The sequence below is a fragment of the Dermacentor variabilis genome, chromosome 2 (assembly GCF_050947875.1).
Source record: "Dermacentor variabilis isolate Ectoservices chromosome 2, ASM5094787v1, whole genome shotgun sequence".
In the NCBI taxonomy this organism is placed as follows: domain Eukaryota; kingdom Metazoa; phylum Arthropoda; class Arachnida; order Ixodida; family Ixodidae; genus Dermacentor; species Dermacentor variabilis.
This window is the reverse complement of record NC_134569.1, coordinates 104,521,812-104,541,726: the sequence shown is the minus strand read 5'-3', so window position 1 is coordinate 104,541,726 and position 19,915 is coordinate 104,521,812. Positions and strand designations below refer to the sequence as shown.

Here is a 19,915-nt window from a genome sequence, read left to right as displayed (position 1 = left end):
AAAAAAAAAACCAACCCCTGTGGATTACTTTGAATAAAATCAATGTAACTTGAATTACATCAGTCTTCACATGGGCCCCATGCAGGCAGTTGAAGTCAGATAGCGACATTAACGACAAAACCTTTATTTAGTTTTTACCATCCTGTCCATTAATGACAAAACCTTTCTTTAGTCTTTACCATGCTGTCCGTCAGTTTGGCAGCAAACAAAAACACATTTGCTCTAAAGGTAAACAAAAACTGCAAAAAAAACAAATTTATGAGAAAAGCAGCAATGTGGTTCACAGTCAACATATATATTAAAGGGGTCCTGAACCACCCCTCAGGTTTGGTGAAAAAAAAAACAGTCTGCAGATAGCATACACTGCTGTAAAATCTCAGCCAAATCTTGCAGTCATGTGCAGCACATGGAGCTCACAAGCTCACAAGCTCAGCGCGAAGTCACCTTTCTCACAAACACTCTCTTTTCAACAGAAGCCCATTCCTCACTCTTTTCTGGACGCTTTATTTCGTAGCAGATTCCCATATGCAGCTGCTTCTGGCCAACAGCCAACATTCATCAAGAAGCGTATCTGGATTAGTGCACTTCTTCCTACTGTTACTGTGTATCATTATTAATGCAGTTTAAGGAACAGGCTGAAGTAAGCGAAAATCTGCTTTCAAATTTCAATACTAATTACATACCTTCGGAACAAGCCAATTATTGTCTGCAGATGCTCTGCTGCGGCCGCCTGCACAAAAATTAAACTTTGGCCACCCTACTCATCAGTGTCGTAGCCTTGAGGTCTTGCTAATTTCGACTAGTTTTGAATACTCAACTAGCCTTGAACCATGTGTAACTTAAGGTCAGACCATATGCACACTTGTTAGCATGCGCTCACTCCTGACCGCTCCTGCCTTGGCGGACTTCGCTTCGTATTGAGCTAACGATTGTGCTTCAAGATGTGCAAGTTGGATGTGGCTGCTGATTGTCAGTCAAGGTGATGCAGGACAATACGGTCCACACCACGCAGCACAGCCATGTAAACATAGCCGTATGAATGCAAGCATGCACTCAAGCACTGTCGGGCACAAAGCAAATGCTGCGCATGCGCACTATGGTTGCATGAACCTGCGGTCTGCTACACAGCGTAGATACCGTGGCCGTCGCGGGATACCGCAATGAGTCTGCTGACTGAGCACACTGCGGCTCGCCGAGGACAACCACGTTTGGCGTGTCGTAGGCGCCAAAATCGTAGCGGGGTCAATCAAATTTTAACTGCATACCAGTGATGTTCAGTAAGCGGAACGTTGTGGGCACACCCCACTCCAACGTAGCCTTCGCACTGCAAGGCACTGAAGAAGGAGCGGAAGCACCACGAAGGTGGTGACTGACTGCCAATAAGTCTGTTTCTACTGAACGCATTGAAGTACTTTTTACAGCAAAGTATTTCTGATATAGCCTATTTAACCTTCAAATTCATTTCTCCACTTCAACAAAAAGTGGTTCAGGGCCCCTTAAAGAAATGACATGTTTGGTAAGAGTTTAGAGTAGATGCTGTTTTAATGCAAATTCATCATCAAACCAACAGCAACAACAGAATAGAGGGGGAAATGTTTTTATTTGAAAGTCTGTTTAGACATCTTCCATAATATTCCAGCATGCTTTCCCCACTTTGAGCACATGGTGGGGCTATGGAGCTTGAAAAATCAATTCGTGAAATTTTTTTTTATGCTAGTCAGTATGCGTTTTACACTTAACAATCCACCTCTATATGCAGTAATAAAGTAGCAGACACACCCATACTCAAAGAAAAAAAGATGCAACAGTCCTTAGGCAATTTTGCTGTCATTCAATTTGTACGTATATATTTACTATGTAGGTATAATGTTGCTATTGCCAAAGGTCTACTGTGTACGCATTTCCATTCCAAGCCATTCCATTTCTGTGCTCAGAATTGTTTTTGTCTGATAACAGTACATCCACAAAGCAAAGAATGATTTCCTAATGATGAAAATTTTTCATAATCCATACCGAATATCTAAAGCCACAGTGGCCGTGTTGAAAATGCACTGCCATTACCATTCACAACATGCTCACCATATGCCAAAAGTCACTATATAATGCTTCCAATCTTTCTACGTGTCACAGCACCTGCTCATGAAAGGTCATCGCAATGATGCCTAGCAAGAAGTACAGCAGTCAGTCACGGCATAAAAAAAATATTTGCGAGTGAACTGAAATCATCGTACTGAATATTGGGCATAAATTCACTACAAACAAAACATTTGCTCTTACAGGTGAACAGATTCATTACACTCGCCTTAAGTAACAATTCACCTTGCTTGTCACTGAAGCTAAGTGTGTGGTGAACTGTATAAATAGATTCAGAAGAGACCTTAAATTATGCCATTCTGAGTAGTTAAAAGGGACCTAATCACCTTCTGGTAAGCTAAATATGTCACTAGGAAGCAAATAGAGATAAGCTTGGTGCTAATGCATAAACTTGGCACTAATGCCCAAGCTTTCCACTAATAGGGAGCAGAGTTTGCATAGCCAGAAACAACACCAAGCGTAGGTTAATCATCAACAGCCTAGCAACTTCAAAATAGTACCTACAATGTCACAACAGTGAGTAACATTAGCGACAGTGAACACTGATGAGATGACATATCAGTGAGCACCAGTTTGCCCAGCTGCAGTGTGTTATTAGGTAGTATCCTGCCTGCCTTCGTGTATGACTCGGCAACAGTGCAGTGCATGCCACTGACCTGCGAGTGCAAAGCACATCACTGCGCTAACTTAGGCCCATCGATATTGCACGATATGCAGAAGCCATTCCAGAAGCTAAAAGCTACCAGCATAGGCAGTGCAAAGAGAAGCTCCTTACCACCCCGTTTTGAGTAGCCTGATAACCCTGAAAGGTGCAAGAGAACAAATGTGCACCACTTTATATGCAGCCGTGGAAATCTCTAAAATAATTCACGTACACAAAGCATGGCAGAAATTAAAGCAGTTTAAAAAGCCTTACACCAACAACTGCAAACAGAGAAACATCACAGTGAAACCTTCAAAGCTTGTAGCAGCAATAGACATAAATCAACTTGCTTTACTGGCAGAGACAGCCAGTCTTGTCAACTACATGCAAACCAGTGCACTAGTTACCAAAACAACTATCAAATGTCCTATGCAGCTAATACTGGTGACCGCATTGCCTTTGCATTTGATTTTTAGTTCTCAAATAAACTTATGTACTGCAGGGCTCAGCATCATCAGTGACATATGTAATTTCAATATCATTTTCAGCATATACATATTCCTTTTATATATATTTGCACTAAATAGGCCATCTGCAATTATTATAATTTTTTTATGTGTAATTCAATGACACGGTAACTGACCAGAAGGAGGCCTCTAAGCTACAATTTTCCATTACTGCAGTACCATTTGTTGAGTTGCAATGCTAACAGACAAGATATGCAGAACTGAAGTGATATTAAGGAAACAACTGTCTGTCCGCCAAGAGGATACATGAAAAGCAAACTGTGCTGTGTAAACACAATCCTGTGGATTTTGAACATGCGCAGACGATCAGCGCAATGATGATGGTGGTGTACAGGGTTTTGCGGCTCAAGGGCCAGTAATGGCCAAAGAGCGCCAAGAATCTCAGGAGATCGGTGTCATGACGGTACTGCACTTCTTATTATGGCACAGGCACACCTCATTCTGTAGCTGATTCTGCAGCCATATATGTTGCATTCAGATCCACGTTTGTTTCATTAGTAGTGCATATATACAGGAGATGTTCAGAAAGGGTTCCCTTAGTTCCAGCTACTCTTAGTTACATAATAATATATAACTAAAGAGGCACCAATCGCATCATTGCTAATGCTTCTTGAAAGCAACCCTGTTCAAGAAAAGGGCAAGAGCTGCAAGAGCACCAGCTAGCTGGGCAACACTAAGCTTGCTGCTACAGATATTTGCACCACAAATTTTACTACTAAATGATCTTGACAAGACAAAGAAAAATTATCCTAGTTTGTGCGTTTTGTGATGGTTGTAGCACAAATATAGGTGATTATAACACATTGACCAACTCCAGGAGCAGCTCTGTTGGACTAGCTCACTGCTCTTAATCAAATGTCCGTGCTTCCTAAAATTAAGATTTTTCCTTAGAGTGTGGGCATGACATTTTCAACTTGTCTTTGTTTTTGTGTGCGTAAAAGGAAGGCCCAAACCTTCTAAAGATCACCAAGAACACTGGCAAGCATTAGGGCACATTAAATAATTTATTATAATACCTGTTCCTGCAAACTGGTTAGGTAACCATGAGGCGGATGCGTCATGATGTACTGGCTTGCTCCTTTCATGCTACTACATGTAAGCACAGACAAATATCTGCACAACACTATCGTTTATATTTTTTATGGGCAACATTGTCATACCTAGCCTTATTGTTTTGCAACATCAGTAAATTTTGCTCAGTGTCATGACATCATGGTAATGTCGATGGCACCAGGTCTGCCATTTCAAGATCAACTTTAGTGTCAAATTAAAGTACTGTATGTTTCTCAACCTTCACAATTCCTATATGTCTTCCTTTTAGCATGAAAAACATGTGCTAGCCTGTGCAGCTTCAAAAATATATGTCAGTACACCTTTAAGCCTGTTCTTCAGATTCTACTCTCCCTGCCCTGCAATTAGGCCATAACCACCTGGTCATGGGCTGCTACTGTGTGATGTAGATAAAGAAAAAGGAACAATCGAGTCTTGGTTTTCCACAAATTACCAATATTTCCAGACTCCCACCTTGCCACTCAAATGCCACTAGATGATACAGTTAACTAATGAAGCTTTACTTGCTGCCTGAATTTATTAACTGGAAGGTTAGTCAATAAAAGAAACCTAAAAGAGCAACTTCGGCGATTTTACGATGTCCACTGACTAATAAAATATTAAATATACCTTCTCCTTTCCACTCTGATTATCGATACCAAACGATATGACTACAAGTCATTCATATTTCCTGAAACTGAATTTTAAACAGTGGTTACCTGTTCTCGACTCATGCCCACAAATACATGACTTTTCAATGGCCACCATGTGTTTGTGACACCAGAGACTACACCACTACTTCACCAAGAAATGAAAAAGCTGACTTCTTATTCTACAAAACGACAGCCGACAATCACCATTTTGACAGACGTGATCACTGGTGCTTCTCCTTCTCTTGCCACAACCCAATGAGTTGAGCTTAAGGCTCATCAGCTGCCTCGCATGGTGACGACTGGTCAAAAGTAAATGGCACTCATACTATCACTGAAATCGCCGCTGTCTAGTTCAACAGAGCTGGGAAAGCTCTCCATGTCGTCAGAAGACATTGTCAGCTTCACTTTTTTAGCGTCAGCACATGTACCGCAGGTCTAAATTATGGTAGTGTAGGTCCAACGTCATTGACTCATTGTATACATCCCACGAAGCAGCTACACGTTTCGGTACCTTGTTTATTGGTTATTTAAAACTACTGATGAGTTTCTAAGCAAATTGAACCACCCTACAGGTGACAGGACTGTCAATGCCATTTGATAATGACAATATGCTAATAATGACAACATGCTAATATTGTTTAAAAAGATGCCAGAGCTGTTCTTTAACTATTCTTAATACTATATTTCTGAACTGGGTACAGTATCTTTCACTGATGTCACACCCAGTTATAATGAACCTCACTTCTTTAAGGGATTTCGCCATTATATTTGAGCATTTGTAATAGGTTGACCATCCATAAAGAAAAAAAAATGAGACAGAAAAGTTTTCTGTGAAAGAGCCAGTAATAAGCTTGTTTTTTTTCCCCTGTTTTTTTTTTTTCCTGACTTTTTTTTTGAAACGTTTGGAACTGAGGCTTTTCGTAAGGACCTGCCAATTCAAGGACAACGTGTAAGCAGTTGAAGAACTCGGAATCTGTGGCACTGCCTCCCCATTTTCATAACAAGGCAAATAAGTGCATTTAAAAATGTTATGTTCAATACTAACAAATAAACATGAGGAAGCGTGCAAATGCTTTAAGAAAATGAGAATGAAGCATGCATGAAACTTCCATTCTCATGGCTGTGAAATTTAGGCTGCCTTCTTGATGACTTTCTTGAATATGTAACTCTGGAAGATTCCCACAGTGTGTCGCACACAGTGATATGAGCACAGTATGTAGCAACAAGACAGGAGTGAAGCAGATTGTGGCAAGTGAGGTCTTTATAAAGACCTTCAGGTCCTCGTAAGCTTGTTGTGGTACGGAAAGGCAAGCGTACAAAACTTGAACACAAGAAGAATAACTCAAGCACCGTATCATTTATGCATGTCTGTGCAGCTTTTTTTCCCACCAGGAATCCCTGCCAACTTGGTCAGATTTCTATCGTTCATGTTATGTCGTCCATGTTCATTATACCTGTCACAGGGAGCCATTGCCCACCTAAATATTACAACAGTGAAGGTGCCACTGTTCCTAGTGAATGCATATATTTACAACTGGAATTGTTATAAGTGGGCTCAACAGTACTAATTACTTTTTTACGAAATGCCAGAAGTTAGCCTACCTCATATTTTGATTTCCTTTTTTTTTTTCATATCACAAACTTTTATAGCTGTGAAGTCTTTCCTCATGCTCTATGTCCATCTTTAAATTCCATTAGATGTGACAGCACCAGACCCCAGGATCAAAAATGCAATGTTGCCCAGCCCTGTATGCCTTCACCAGTTTCAAAGAAGACAAGCGTGTAGACAACCAACTTTTTGAAGCACCACTCAGAAATGGGGCTCTTATCTTTTAATACAGTGAAGCCTCGTAAAGTCGGCACTCAATTACAATATCCATATATTTCATACACATAGAATGTGTATGAAAATATACATCCCACCAAACATATATGCTGATATACATGATGATGTACGGTGTACGAAGCTCATCCATCAATCGAACACCAATTTGACATGCATTGGTCAATTTGACAACACGTCACACACCGCGAGTGCCATGCAGGGTATTTCAGCGATGAGGAGAGCTGGAGAAGTGCACACACAATGTTGCAATCAGCATGATTGTGATGCTATCAGATAAGAGCATTGCCAGCACAATCCAAAGCAATGTAATCCAGGGCATTTCGCACCACAACATTAAAGCATGTAAAGTAGGATTTAAGGCCTCGAATAATTGCTATTGCGCATGGTGGATGAATCCTCCATTGCATGAACTCAAGGATGACAAAGCACTTGTGGACTGTCCACCCTTTTAGATGCACCAATTGGTTCCCGTGCCACCAAATCAAGCCCATCTCATGCAAAAGCCACAATTCATACCCTAAGAGGAACATGGCCCAAAAACAAGCACTAATTTTTTGCAGCAAATGTTCATACCCAGACAGTGAGGATGGTACAGTTGGCGATGTACTCATCCACTGCTCAATCAGAGTTCATCACCAAGCGTTTTCACAGTGGTCTTACATTAGATGCTTAATAATTTGATGTTTTTTACGAGTCTTGTGAAATACAAACTAAATGAGTTTCTACTATAATTTCTCTATCTTTGGATGCAGCAAGACAAAGAGCAAGAAGGAGAAAAGAAAGAAGGGCAGCACTCACAGGCCTGATACCAGTGAACTGAAGCATTTCATGCTCCTCTTCGATTCCCACCCTAAAGCAAGACAGAAAAGAGACATGATAATTTCACTGCTTCACGGAGTGTTCATCAGGGACAAAAGCTGCTGGCTCAAAAGTGTGAGAACAAAATATGAATTTCGCTGCAGCCTGGCAGAAAAGCATAAGATTGATCATTGTGCTGCTGTGTTTGCGCATCGAAGTTCATGCTGTATCTCTTTATTTCCTGTTGAGTGCTTAATCGAAAGGGGGTTGTCGGTTTTTCTTTTCCATGGTCAAGAAAACTTATCTAAAAATTTTAATTAATTTCCCACGAGTATTCTGCATGACATTATTGCAAGTCTAACGTGACTGCCAATACAAAGTAGCAATCCACAAAAAAAGCAAATGATTGCATGCACACTATTTGTATTATATACAGCTATAAATACAACTTGCACCAACCATAGTACTGCAGGATCATTCAATTTCTATGTTCCTTTGATTCCTCTTATGTTACACGCTATTCGAGATTTGCTGACCCTTCTCCCCAAAACTTCTTACAAAATTTAAGAGTTAACAAGGCTCATGTTTGATGCAGTCACTTAATATTTATTTACCAACAAACAAAATGACAAATTCAATCCAACAGGACACTCTATGACCTAAACGCGAGGCCCAACATTACAGGCTTACTACGCAAGTAAATGAATACAAAGTCCCTACCATACGGGGCTAATCATACACGCGTGGTATGCATCACACATCTGCAAAGCCATGTGTGCTCGTTCTAAGCACAGGGTGTCTACCAAGTTGACATTTCCAAATTCCTTGAGTTTTCCAGGTTTTCCCCCGAGTGCCTTTGCAATATCCCCTGAGTGACACAGAATATGTTTTATGTCGAGACGGGCGGAAACAATGCCGCCCAAAGCTGTCACTCTCGAGTAAGCATGTGAAAAATATTTTAAAGAAAACGACTTATTCCAGTAGGAATACTAATGAATCGTAAGAAGAATAGAAGGAAGAGGTTAGTAAAATGCACAGCAAATAAAATGCCTTTGAATAAAATTGCAAATCGAGTCAGACATTCTCAAATACGAATAACAAGGAGATGCATACAGAAGCAAATATTTTCGAATACGAGCTATTTCTACCAACTGATAGCAAGCTCCGTGGTATGAGGCCCGAACTTTGTCACAATTGAGACTCTCTCTAAACAGCTCTTAAGTCAACCTCAACTGTCCTGACATACTCTGAGCCCGTGCATGACGCCTCACTGTTGTGCTTCATTGCTTTAAAGAGTTTATATTGGTTTAGGTGAGGGACACCTGCATGTCGGCATCAGCCAACCCTGTTTTTTGAGCTCAAGCTCCTTCAAAACAGCGGCAGCATGCTTCCTTTCCCGTTCATTCCTCAATGCGTAGGTCCTTTCTGTTCTTGTCTTCCTTCTGCCACTCGTTCGCCCCATGGACCATTTGAAGCATCTTCTTGGTCAGTTGCACTGTTCACATCCAATTTTTTCGAACTGCCTAGGGGCCGCGAAAACGTCCGAAAAATCGGCCAGTTGTAAAAAATGAATGCATGTCTTTTAGTGCCCATAAGAGCTCAAACCACCACAGGCACATTCAAAAAAGCTCTGAAGGACTGTCGGTACACGTATTAGGCATATTGGTGCTCGTATTGTGACAAGACATACTGGGTGCACACGTGCATTATTAAGGAATACATGCTGTGTCTTGTGGCAATAGCGCCTTCCCACGCTTGTTATGCTTCAACGCAATACTTTTGTGCATGCCTCCCCAAGTAACATTCCTCTACAAAGGCGAAGCTGACTTTTGGGAACCGGCATTATGCAACGCACAGTGCTTTCCGAGCTTCGAAGCCAATCGCGAGCACCACGAAGGCGGAATCGGTGCCAGTGCTGACAGCGGCGAATTCTTTCAATGAAAAACGCAGCACCCGATGACAAGAAGCTTAATAGAGAACGTCGAAGCAGCTAGGCCTAGCATTGTCGCACTGGTGGCTATGGCTGCCAGCGGATCTGCGTGCGAGAGCACTGGTTTGAGGCGGCAAGGTAATCAAAACGGTAGCGGTGGTGGCTTTGGTTAATGCTGTTTTGGACCTGTAGTCACGGCAAAAAGCACGGAAAATCGGACGGCGAAGGGTTGTTGCGTCCAAAATTTCCGACGTTCTGACACACTGACTCTACGGGGTACGTGACGGAGCCGCGAAGCCGTCCTAATTATCGGGCATCAGGAAAGTCGGTCGTTGAGTGTACACTAGAAACTCCTCCAGCGGACAACAGGCCATCAAAGATGATTCGTTACGATTCCTGTCTGTTGCTCGAGCCAGCATTACCGTGACTTTCGTTTCATTTCAATAAAATTACAGCTAATTTTCTCTGACAGAAGTACAAGTTCCCTGAGTTTTCCCTGACTTTTTCCACAGTACTCAAAATCCCTGAGTATTCCCGGTTTTCCCGGTTGGCAGACACCCTGTACACATGTAGCGACGGGACGTGCGCAAGCAGTGCAGTTGTCAAGCAATGCATGATTTTGAGCATATGCAATTTTGAGCCCACACGTGTGGCGACATCCCGTGGCAGGCATTTAAACTTCCGACTCGGTTTAATGATGTGTGCATAAAAATGCTGTGTGTTTCTCAATTTGAAAACAATGTAGTAACTCTAATATTGTTAGATTAGATAAAAATAAAGTGGCATAATGAAGTTAACATTTTCTCAAATGCAGACAGAATCATTTCCGTTGAAGGTGATCTAGCAGCCAGTGGCGCAGCAGACAGACAGATGTACTCAGTGCAGCTGTACAAGATAGCTGCAAATCACGGCTTGCCGTCATATGCTTGGATGCCTTTCTCATGATCGCTCTTTTTATTTGTTATGACTAGGCATCAATACTGTCACGTGATCCTACCTTCCTAGTCATTTGTTTTCTATAAGCTCAGAATGAAGGTTTGCCTCACCAGCCCCTTTGCCCCTCATGCCACACCTTGTAATGCTCTGTACATCAGCAAAGCAAGCACTCACGGTATGCTCAGCCATGCCAGGAGCTGTGTAGTGAAGCCACCGCAGACTATCACTGTCACAATGGCTATGAGCGAGGTGGCTGTGAGCATCAAGTGCCTCTGTTCAGAGAGAGTGTTTCGAATGGCCAGTGCAAATGCCATTGCACCACGCAGACCTGCAGACGAGGGAGAACGCCAGTTTCACACAAAGCCACAAACAGGAAACTTGAAATGACCAAAAAGCCAGGTGATGAATGTTCAGTGTTGCATAGCAGTTTAACCTGGATGTACCACATTCCAAATAATGAGAGAAAATAAAACCAAAGAAAGAAAAACCAAAGAAAGAAGAAGAAAAGCTCGATATGCTGATAATGCAGTATCCAATGGGTAGGTCATGATACATGCCAAAACCACAATCTGATTATGAGGCATGCCGTAGTGGGGAACTCCAGAAATTTGGACCACCTGGGATTCCTTAACATGCGCCCAAATCTAAGTACACGGGTGTTTTCGCGTTTCAGCCCCATCGAAATGCGGCCACCATGGCAGAGATTTGATCCCACGACCTCGTGCTTAGCAGCCCAACACCACAGCCACTAAGCAATCACGGCGGGTCAAAACACTGATAGTATGCCATCAAGGTTAGCTATGCATTGTTATCTTTTTGAACGAAGAGAAGTGCTGCCGAAAGGGCAGCTGATAAAGCTAAGCCACACAGAGGGCAGACCTGTCGACAGGGTAGTAGCCCTGCCTAGGCTAATAACAAATCCACATTTCAATCATCTTGGGGCAACTTGCAAGAAGTCTGTTGAGATAGGCTTTTCTCTTGTTCTTTCTTTTTTGACACATCTGCTAGGCTGTGGAAAACTGCAGCTGCAGGCAGTAGCACATTTCCTTTTTCCATTGTCAATTATACTGCTTTATGGCCCAACAAATGAGGTACAAGAAGACGCACCTGAAAAGAAAAGCACATGCTGAAAAGAGCCAGGGATCTTGTGCGTTCTCCCTAGGTTCAGCAGGAACGTCAGTGGGTAGATGTACAGTGCTCTCCCAGCTGCTATGGCTAGCTGTGACATTTTCAGTTAACGAAGCAGACATGATGGAGGACGTAACGCCATCCGAACAGCAACAAGGTAGTGTGCACACAGAACACCTGTCAGCTTTTATGCTCGGGGAAGGTAAAACAGCTTAATGAGTGCTAAATGATGGCCACAAGACAGAGTTAAAAACTGCAGGAGAAACAACCCAGTATTTAGTCTTGCAAAATATAGATACAGTCCTTTCATGCCACCGTTAAGCTTACCTTTTTTTCTTACACGATACCTTTATTTTACTCAATGGCTTTAAAGTTACAAAGCAACAACCGGCCCAACTAGAGGAGCTTTGGATTCATTTAGACAGCTTAAGGTTGTTTTTTTTAATATGCACCTAAATTTCAATATGCTGGCATTTTTAAATTCTGCCCCCATCAAAATGCAGTCACTGCTGCCAGTAATTGAACATACCCAGTAGCCCATCACCATAGCCTTCAGCTAGCTTTGACTGACGCTGCAACAACATGTGGCACATCCCACGAGAAATTACTGGCTGGTCTAGCTTAAGTATGGACTTCCAGAATAAATGACAAAAAAAACATGAAAGAAGAAGACAGTTATAAGTTATCAGTGGAAATGAGGTACAGTGCTGTAACCTGAAAGTAAAAAAAAAAAATGAAAAGAGCTTTTAAGTTGTTTTTAGACAAGGCAGGTCTGCTCCTGGTTATCAATCAAAATATGGTGCTCGCTCTTCCCATTTGAATTTTGGAAAATATAGAATCTCATTACGAGTATACGTATATAACTAGACTGTAATAAGCATGCAATGACATTTGTGCATCAGCCAACGTAAGTAAAGGTGCCATTCGCTTAGCCAGATTTTCCTTCACCGCAAAGAATTAATAGGGTGTGGTAGCTACTACCTTAAGTACTGTAAAAACCTGCATATAATACATACCAAAACATGACCCGAGGGGGCAATTTCTGAGCAATATATATGAAATTTATCACTGTATAATACAACTAAAGCAAACTTCATATACTGGTCAAATGAAAACTCTGGAACAAAAATACTAAAATACCGATATGCCAAAATCCACGGGAAAGAAAAACCTCATTGCTAGTGATATTTTATTGTGACAACTTGTTCACTAGCAACTTTTGTTATTCAGAGCTAACAAAATGAAGCATCATTTTTTTATTTGTTCATTTATTTATTTATTTTATCCTTATTTTATGACATTTAACATAGCAGTTCGAGCTTTGAGCACGAAACGCACCTCCCAAAATCACAAGAAGTAACAATCAGGCATGCTTTCCCAATTCTTTAGAACACTACCACAACCAACTAAAGATAAACAATGCACAATAAACTGTATTCATGGCAGACGCAGGTAGACGACATAGCATTTTCAACATTTGTGACAGAGCAAAGGATACGAAGGCAACCATGATGAAGCCGGCGTCCCATCTGTGTTTCTTGTATGTGAACATGGAGACACCAATGTAGCTGAATATAAAATTTTCTGCTAGAAAATTTAGTAATTCAAAGAGCTGGAAAATGCAAGAACAGAAAAAAATTATACTCCCCGTCAATGAGAAGAGACATTTCTACTCTGGTTAGGCCTGGCTAAGAAAAGCTATTTCTTAAAGGGATCCTGAACCACAATACCTCAGCCAAATTTTGCAGTCGTAAGCAGTGCGTGGAGCTCGCAAGCAGAGGGCAAAGTCACCAATTTTTTAACACTCTTTTCAACAAAAGCCTCCTGCTCACTCTTTTCAGGGCTGCCATTATTTGTCACATATAGCAGATTCCCATATGCGGCTGCCACTGGTCAATAGCAGGCATCAATCAAGAAGGGTGTTTGGATAAGTGCCCTTCTTTCTACTGTTACTGTGTATATTTGTGAACAGAGTTTAGTAAACAGCCTGAAATAAATGAAAGTCTACATTTCGAATTTCGATAAGAATTCCATACCTCTGGAAGTATGACTATCATACTATCAGCGACTATCGTCTCGGCCACGCCAACCTGCCGTAGGAGTGAAACTTCAGTCACACTGCTTACCAGTTCACAGCCATCAACTCTCACTAATTTAGATTAGTTTTGAACACCCAACTAGCCTCAAACCATGTGAAACTTAAGGTCAAACCCCATATATGCTTTTCAGCGTGCGCTCACTCCTGGCAGCTCCTGCCTAGACGTCTTAGCAGACATTGCTGGTTCGCACCACATAGCATGGCCAGACTAGAGCACATGAGCACGAGCGCATACTCCAGCTTTGTTGTGCACATACTTAGCCACTACTGTTGCATGTAGATACATCTGCAGTGCAGCGTAGATACCGTGGCTGCCACAGGGTAGTGTGACAAGTCCACTCGCTGAGGACAAACACATGCTAGATTGGTATCTGTGGTGACGTTACTCGAGGCGCAATTGCCAACATCTGACGAACAGGTCGTCCGCTTCCCGAGTTGCACCCCCTTAAGGTCTGTTGCCATCATGGTCGAAGTGTGTTATGTTAGGAATTCTTTCAATGCGAGTCTGGAATGTGGCATCCATTGCTTAGCCAACATACTTGCACGAGTGAACATGCAGAGGAAGTTTGTTCAACCCATGGAAATTGTGTGATTGCTGTAGAGATAAGTTCGAACGGAAATGTGCTACTCATGTCACCCGGTGTCAGAATAGCCATGTGTAGCTATCTAGTGCACTGTAGCACAGCCAAGGGGTGAGACAAAGTAAAAACAACACTAAGCTGAGATAGCCTCCAAGTTTTGCGCATCGTAGGTGCCAAAATTAAAAGTAGCGGCGTCTACAGGAATATCCAAAATTGAATTTTAACTGCCCGCCACAGTGACATTCAAGAGGTGGAGTGTTGCGAGCACCACCCCACTCCACCATAGCCTTTACATTGCAAGGCATTATAGGACTGGAAGTACCTCGAAAAGGATCAAAGGCATCTTTGACTGCCAATAACTCCGCTTTTGCATAACGCATAGAAGTACATTCTGATGAATGTATTTCTGAAATAGAGTATTTTAACACCAAATGCATTTCTTGCTTTCAATAAAAAGTGGTTCAGGATCTCTTTAAATGTTTCCCACTTTAGCTTAACGTGATGAAATGTGCCACAGACAGTGAAGGAATGAACCTATGTTCTCTAATGTTATCAGCTGTTACATGCAGGCTCCAGCGTAACTTGGACAATGTGCATCATTGACAGCAAACAAGCTCATGAAACCATCAATTTCAGTTTGACTATACCGCAATAACTTTAACCCTTTTAGGGTCGATTTTTTTCGCCATATGCGACCGCCCAGGGTCAATTTTTTTTTATTGCAGATTTCAATTCTTCTGATGGACCTATTTCGAAAAAAAAAAATTAACGTAATTTTTCTAGGGTGACCATAAAGTGAGAAAAAAAATATTTTGTGTTGGTACATGTGTACTGTTTATTCATGAATAACAATAAAAAAAGGAAATAAACTTATAAGAATAAAAAATTTGATACATTGTTATACACATAGTTCAAGGCTTGGAAAATGCACCACACAAGAATATTTCGCAACTCTCAATTGTTCCTGCTCTTACACTAATATTTACATCCATAGCATAATCGAACTGCGTAAGTGAGTGCACTCAAGAAAACTGTGTGGCTATGTGCCCATCAAAAAAAGCAGAACGTGTGACAAACTTCTAATTTTCATATTATCGCCAACCAGAGGCAATTAGTTTTCGCGTGTCTCCAAAAAAAAAAAAAAAGAAAAGGAAACGCATGCACGGCGGCATCCTTCCTAAGCACACCCCTGTGAGCACTAAACGAGTGAGAAACAGGCGGTCACCCTTTGAGCGATTAGAAACGAGATAGCCATCAGTTTTGTGATCGCAAGAAGCCGAAACCGCCTGTGGAACAAAACCCAAACCGCCAACCGCCCATGCAAACGCGCAAGCGGTAGTATGTAGATGTGTTGGAGCAAACTAGCTCTAAAACAAAGCATGCAACGAAAACCAAGAGAGGCAGGCACGAGAAAAAAATTCCCTGTATTTCCACATAGCGGCAGCACATGGCAGAAAAGAAAAAGTTGGGAAATAGGCGCGCTTTTTAAACATACAGACGGCGCCATAAATGTACGGCATCGACCATTTTGGGCATGTTTGCGGCGCCATATATTTATGTCACTGACCCTCAAAAGGTTAACAGGTTTGTCCAATATCCCTACAATAACTCCAGTCAACAAGCATAGCTGCCTAAAAATATATATGCAAGCTACATAGCTTCGAGCACTGAACCCAGGATTCTTTTTCATGAGCTAGCAAGCACACTAAACCAAGCTGATAAAAGGATGAACGCATACTTGACAAACGCTACATATCATAAAGGGCTTCCCCTTATCTGAAAGCTGGGTCACTTTGCGAAGAGCTGTTTCGACACATTATCTATAAATGCTATGCCATAGACACAGACACTCAACAGTGTTTGAACAGCCTTTCATGCCTATTCTGCGCTATCACTGACTTTGGCCCACAAACCCATCTCAATAGATGTGAATCTCAATAGGTGAACATGGTGTTCACCTATGCACAAATGACACACATCAAGCAGGACATCATATGTTATTATGACATTCATTATAACGTACCAGATGTATACCAGTCACACAGATAACTTTCATTAATCTGAGTACAATGATCAGCTCAAATGTATGTTGGTCTCTATGGCACACAGTACACTAGCTCACTGAGCACCACTTTTAGCACATTTTCAGTGTTAGTTCAATACAAGGCCAGCCCAAGAAAACAAAGGATGTCTAAAGAATGATTCAAGGTGAAGTGCAGCCACATATGTAAACAGGGCCTGAGTGAACCTATTTAGAAGGTAGAATGACCGGCTATAGCAAGCGCATGAAAATGCAAAAAAAAAAAATTGCAAAAGGCAAAGCCCCAACAAACCTGTTTTGTCCGCAACCGAGATTCTACTGATAGGTTGTTGTAGGTATAGTGGGCCTGACAGATTCCACAAAACAATACAGCCACAATACCTACAAAACACGAAAGAATTTCAGTAAACAGGAATGGTCACAAGAATATAAGGTTGTTCTTTTTAAAAAAAACATGGAATGCACTTTTTTAAGTGTGGACCCTTTTCATGAAGCAGTTTGCTCCGGGAGATGTGATGCTGCTTTGAGCTGCGCACCGCACATTGCCTCAGCGAATGCATGAATATGAAACCATTACCTCTTCTGCCCTGCTTCTGTACGATCAGCTGTCGGAAATGCAACTGGGTTCTCACTAAAGCACTCTGCTCCATTCATGCTGCAAAATACGGAGCGGTGAAGACGTGTGCAGTAGTTGGCTGCAAAAATAATGACTCGCATATTGAGGAATGGAATGAATCTGTGTGTTCAAGTTCATGGACGCTGCTACATCAGGCCTGCCTGTGTTGCCGGCTCTTTGCGATGCACGGCTTCCCTCGAGGATAAAAAAAAAAAATTCCCTTATCCGCCAGCATTGTAGCGCTAACCTCCAAAGAAAGGACTTCAACCCTGGAACATCTGCACGAGCCAGTACCGCTACGTATACGGTGACAAAGGAGTAGCACCGTTTCTTGGCATATAGTTAAGCTTCTCGCATGTCTTGTACACGCATGTCTTGTACACACACAAGAGCTAAACACACTGATACTGATTCAATTCATAATCGGGAAGTTAGGATAACTTCAAACACATGTTTAGCCTCACTTTTATTACAAGCACTGTATATGCTGCTCGAGCCGTTTGGACGAAGCGTAACGAGCTCCACATGCGCTTGCATGTCCTTTGAACCTGTCCTGCAACCAAAACTTCGCGTGTCGTCCACCCAGTCACCGGCTACAATATCCTCTGAAACTGAAGTTTGCAGAGCCACACCAGTGTCACGTACATCCATGATAAACACAGAAGCAACGGAGGCAGCTGAGGCAAGCAATAGACACGTCACCACGTGATAAACATGGCAGCACCCACGAAACCGCCATGAAAAGGGTCAATACTGGGACTTAACAAGAAAACGCTCATTTGAGAGAGTCTTTATGACATTATACAACAAGGACACTACATAAAGAAATATAAAAAGGTAACAAGCCAGCTCCATCCTGCTGGTACTAAAATATAAAAATTGGAGGAATATTGACGCGAAATAAGTTTGCACGTGATGACACGGGACCCTTAAGGCGAGAACGACGAAGTTCGTGGTTGCGCGCGCGCTCTCCGAGGACCAGCCATCGCTAAAGGCAGACTTTTTTTTGCCAATCTGTCGGTGGTAAACTGTTTTAGTTGTAATAGCTGGGTGAAAATATAACAAAAGAGCCCTACTGTGATGCTGTGAGCAGTAGATTGCAGCAGCAAAATATTCTCAGCCACACAAAGGGTAGGAGTAACACAGTTCCTTTTGTTCTGGCCTTGTGAACAAAGAATGATTAACTCAACAATTGCCAAGTTATTCCGGAGGGAAGTCCTGTAGTATAATAGAGGTTGAAAGCGCAGACTGGCATTGCGAGCACTGAACACGTACATTTGCCTCGGCCTATGTTAGTTAAAGAATGACACTAGACCGAAGTTAATGCACCCACAAGTCACAATATAAAAAATGACAAAGGTTGCACTAAAAATGTGTTAACATTGTTGCAACTGACACCAACAGCCAGAATATTTCTTGAAGATAGCTGTTTAACATTGTAACATCATTATGTGCTACTCACTTACGATAGCACCGTACATATAATCGCAGCAATAACTGGGTATGGCAACGTGCATTGGCAGCTACACTGTAGTATATTGTAGATATGTAAAATCCAGCCCAGGCACAAAAACACAGTATTCACAATGATCAAATTTTTCTATTTAATAGTGTTTTAAAGGTGGTCTTCCCTGTAACAGAACGACATTAAAACAGATAACTAATTGAGCATTAAGGCACTCCTTTACAAACCATTTACTGGAACTCCTATGCACAAGTTAGGTGACGATAAATTGTAGTAAGAAAAAGCCAAAACCCTTCCCAGTACAAAATTTACAAAGAAAATAATTTCCATAGTAAGACTGAGGGCGCACAGTTATATATGCTACAACGAGCACGAAAGCTGCTCAAGCAGCAGCACAGATGGGCACTTTGTCAAATGACTGTGCTAGTCAATGACTACAAAAAAGTACGATTACTTTTTTCCTTACGTTTAAGAGAACCTTGGACTGCAAGTAAGTTTCTGTATAATACTAAGACATTTCTCCTGTGATAATTGTAACACACTATCTGCTTTTAATATAAATGCGCACCTTTGCTTTCATCCCTATGGAAGTTAAAAAGAATGGAATGCTTAGACCTGAAGAAAACACTATTTGCAAGAGTGATGATCCACCTGATTACCTGGTCGCTAGTGCACAATTGCCCAAAGTGGAAAGAACACATAAGGAAAAGTTAAAGATTATAATTTTACTTCAGTCAGAGGATATACCCTGAAATTGGGCTTTGTACCACAGAGTGGAAACTTAAATTACACCTTTTTAAATTTCAACATAGTCCTTCAGAGTACATAATTTCAGTTCTTGCATGGCCACTATAAATTTCAGACCGTCACTTTCAACAGTATATTATGTGTAAAATGACCTACCACAAAATGGGACAAGCATGATACGTAACAATGGTAATATGTAGAATAAAAGTACAAAGGAATGACAGCATTTTTAATTTTTAAATAGGAAATCGGTCTTTTGCTTTACAAATAGTACTATCCAACTCCTTAGTGCTTTTCTTATTCATTTTTAGCACATTTCTTTTAAACATGTCACAAGCGTTATTTTTCAGCTCATCTCTACACAGGAATGTGCACTGTGCGTCTGCTGTTCTGTTCATTTTATTATGTGTGTATGTCGCACCACAGAATGCAGCTACTACAGCCAAATCGAAGTTCTTCCAATGTGCACATACCTGTAAGGTCAAGTGCTTCAGCAATGAGGAAAGAAGTGTAGGACATGAGTACGAAGAGGCAGCTCTCTAGCAGTGGGAAGTCGCACAGTTTTGTGAACTTGGTGATGTGAGGCACAGTCAAGGAATCATGGGCTTGGAAAGAGCAAACCACCCACGCACTGCTGCGAGTGCCTAACGCTAAATTTACCATGTGGCGAGTTCCATTGACAACAAGATATACCAACTGGCTGCCAAGAATGTGCCCAACGTTGCTACGCATTACCCAAGGTGCAAGCTGATGGCATTCAGT

General features: G+C 41.7%; 1 protein-coding gene across 1 annotated transcript in view; it reads right to left on the bottom strand.

The window, feature by feature from the left end:
• The window catches only part of Nhe3 (Na[+]/H[+] hydrogen exchanger 3), a 76,151-nt gene that overhangs the window by 43,694 nt on the left and 12,542 nt on the right, over positions 1-19,915 (bottom strand). The window contains exons 8-13 of the mRNA XM_075681575.1: positions 19,627-19,732; positions 16,618-16,706; positions 13,104-13,217; positions 11,585-11,696; positions 10,652-10,805; positions 7,612-7,663 (exon numbers count right to left, since the gene is read on the bottom strand). Of these exons, the coding sequence (XP_075537690.1) occupies positions 7,612-7,663; positions 10,652-10,805; positions 11,585-11,696; positions 13,104-13,217; positions 16,618-16,706; positions 19,627-19,732 (627 nt within the window). The remainder of the gene's footprint in view (positions 1-7,611; positions 7,664-10,651; positions 10,806-11,584; positions 11,697-13,103; positions 13,218-16,617; positions 16,707-19,626; positions 19,733-19,915) is intronic.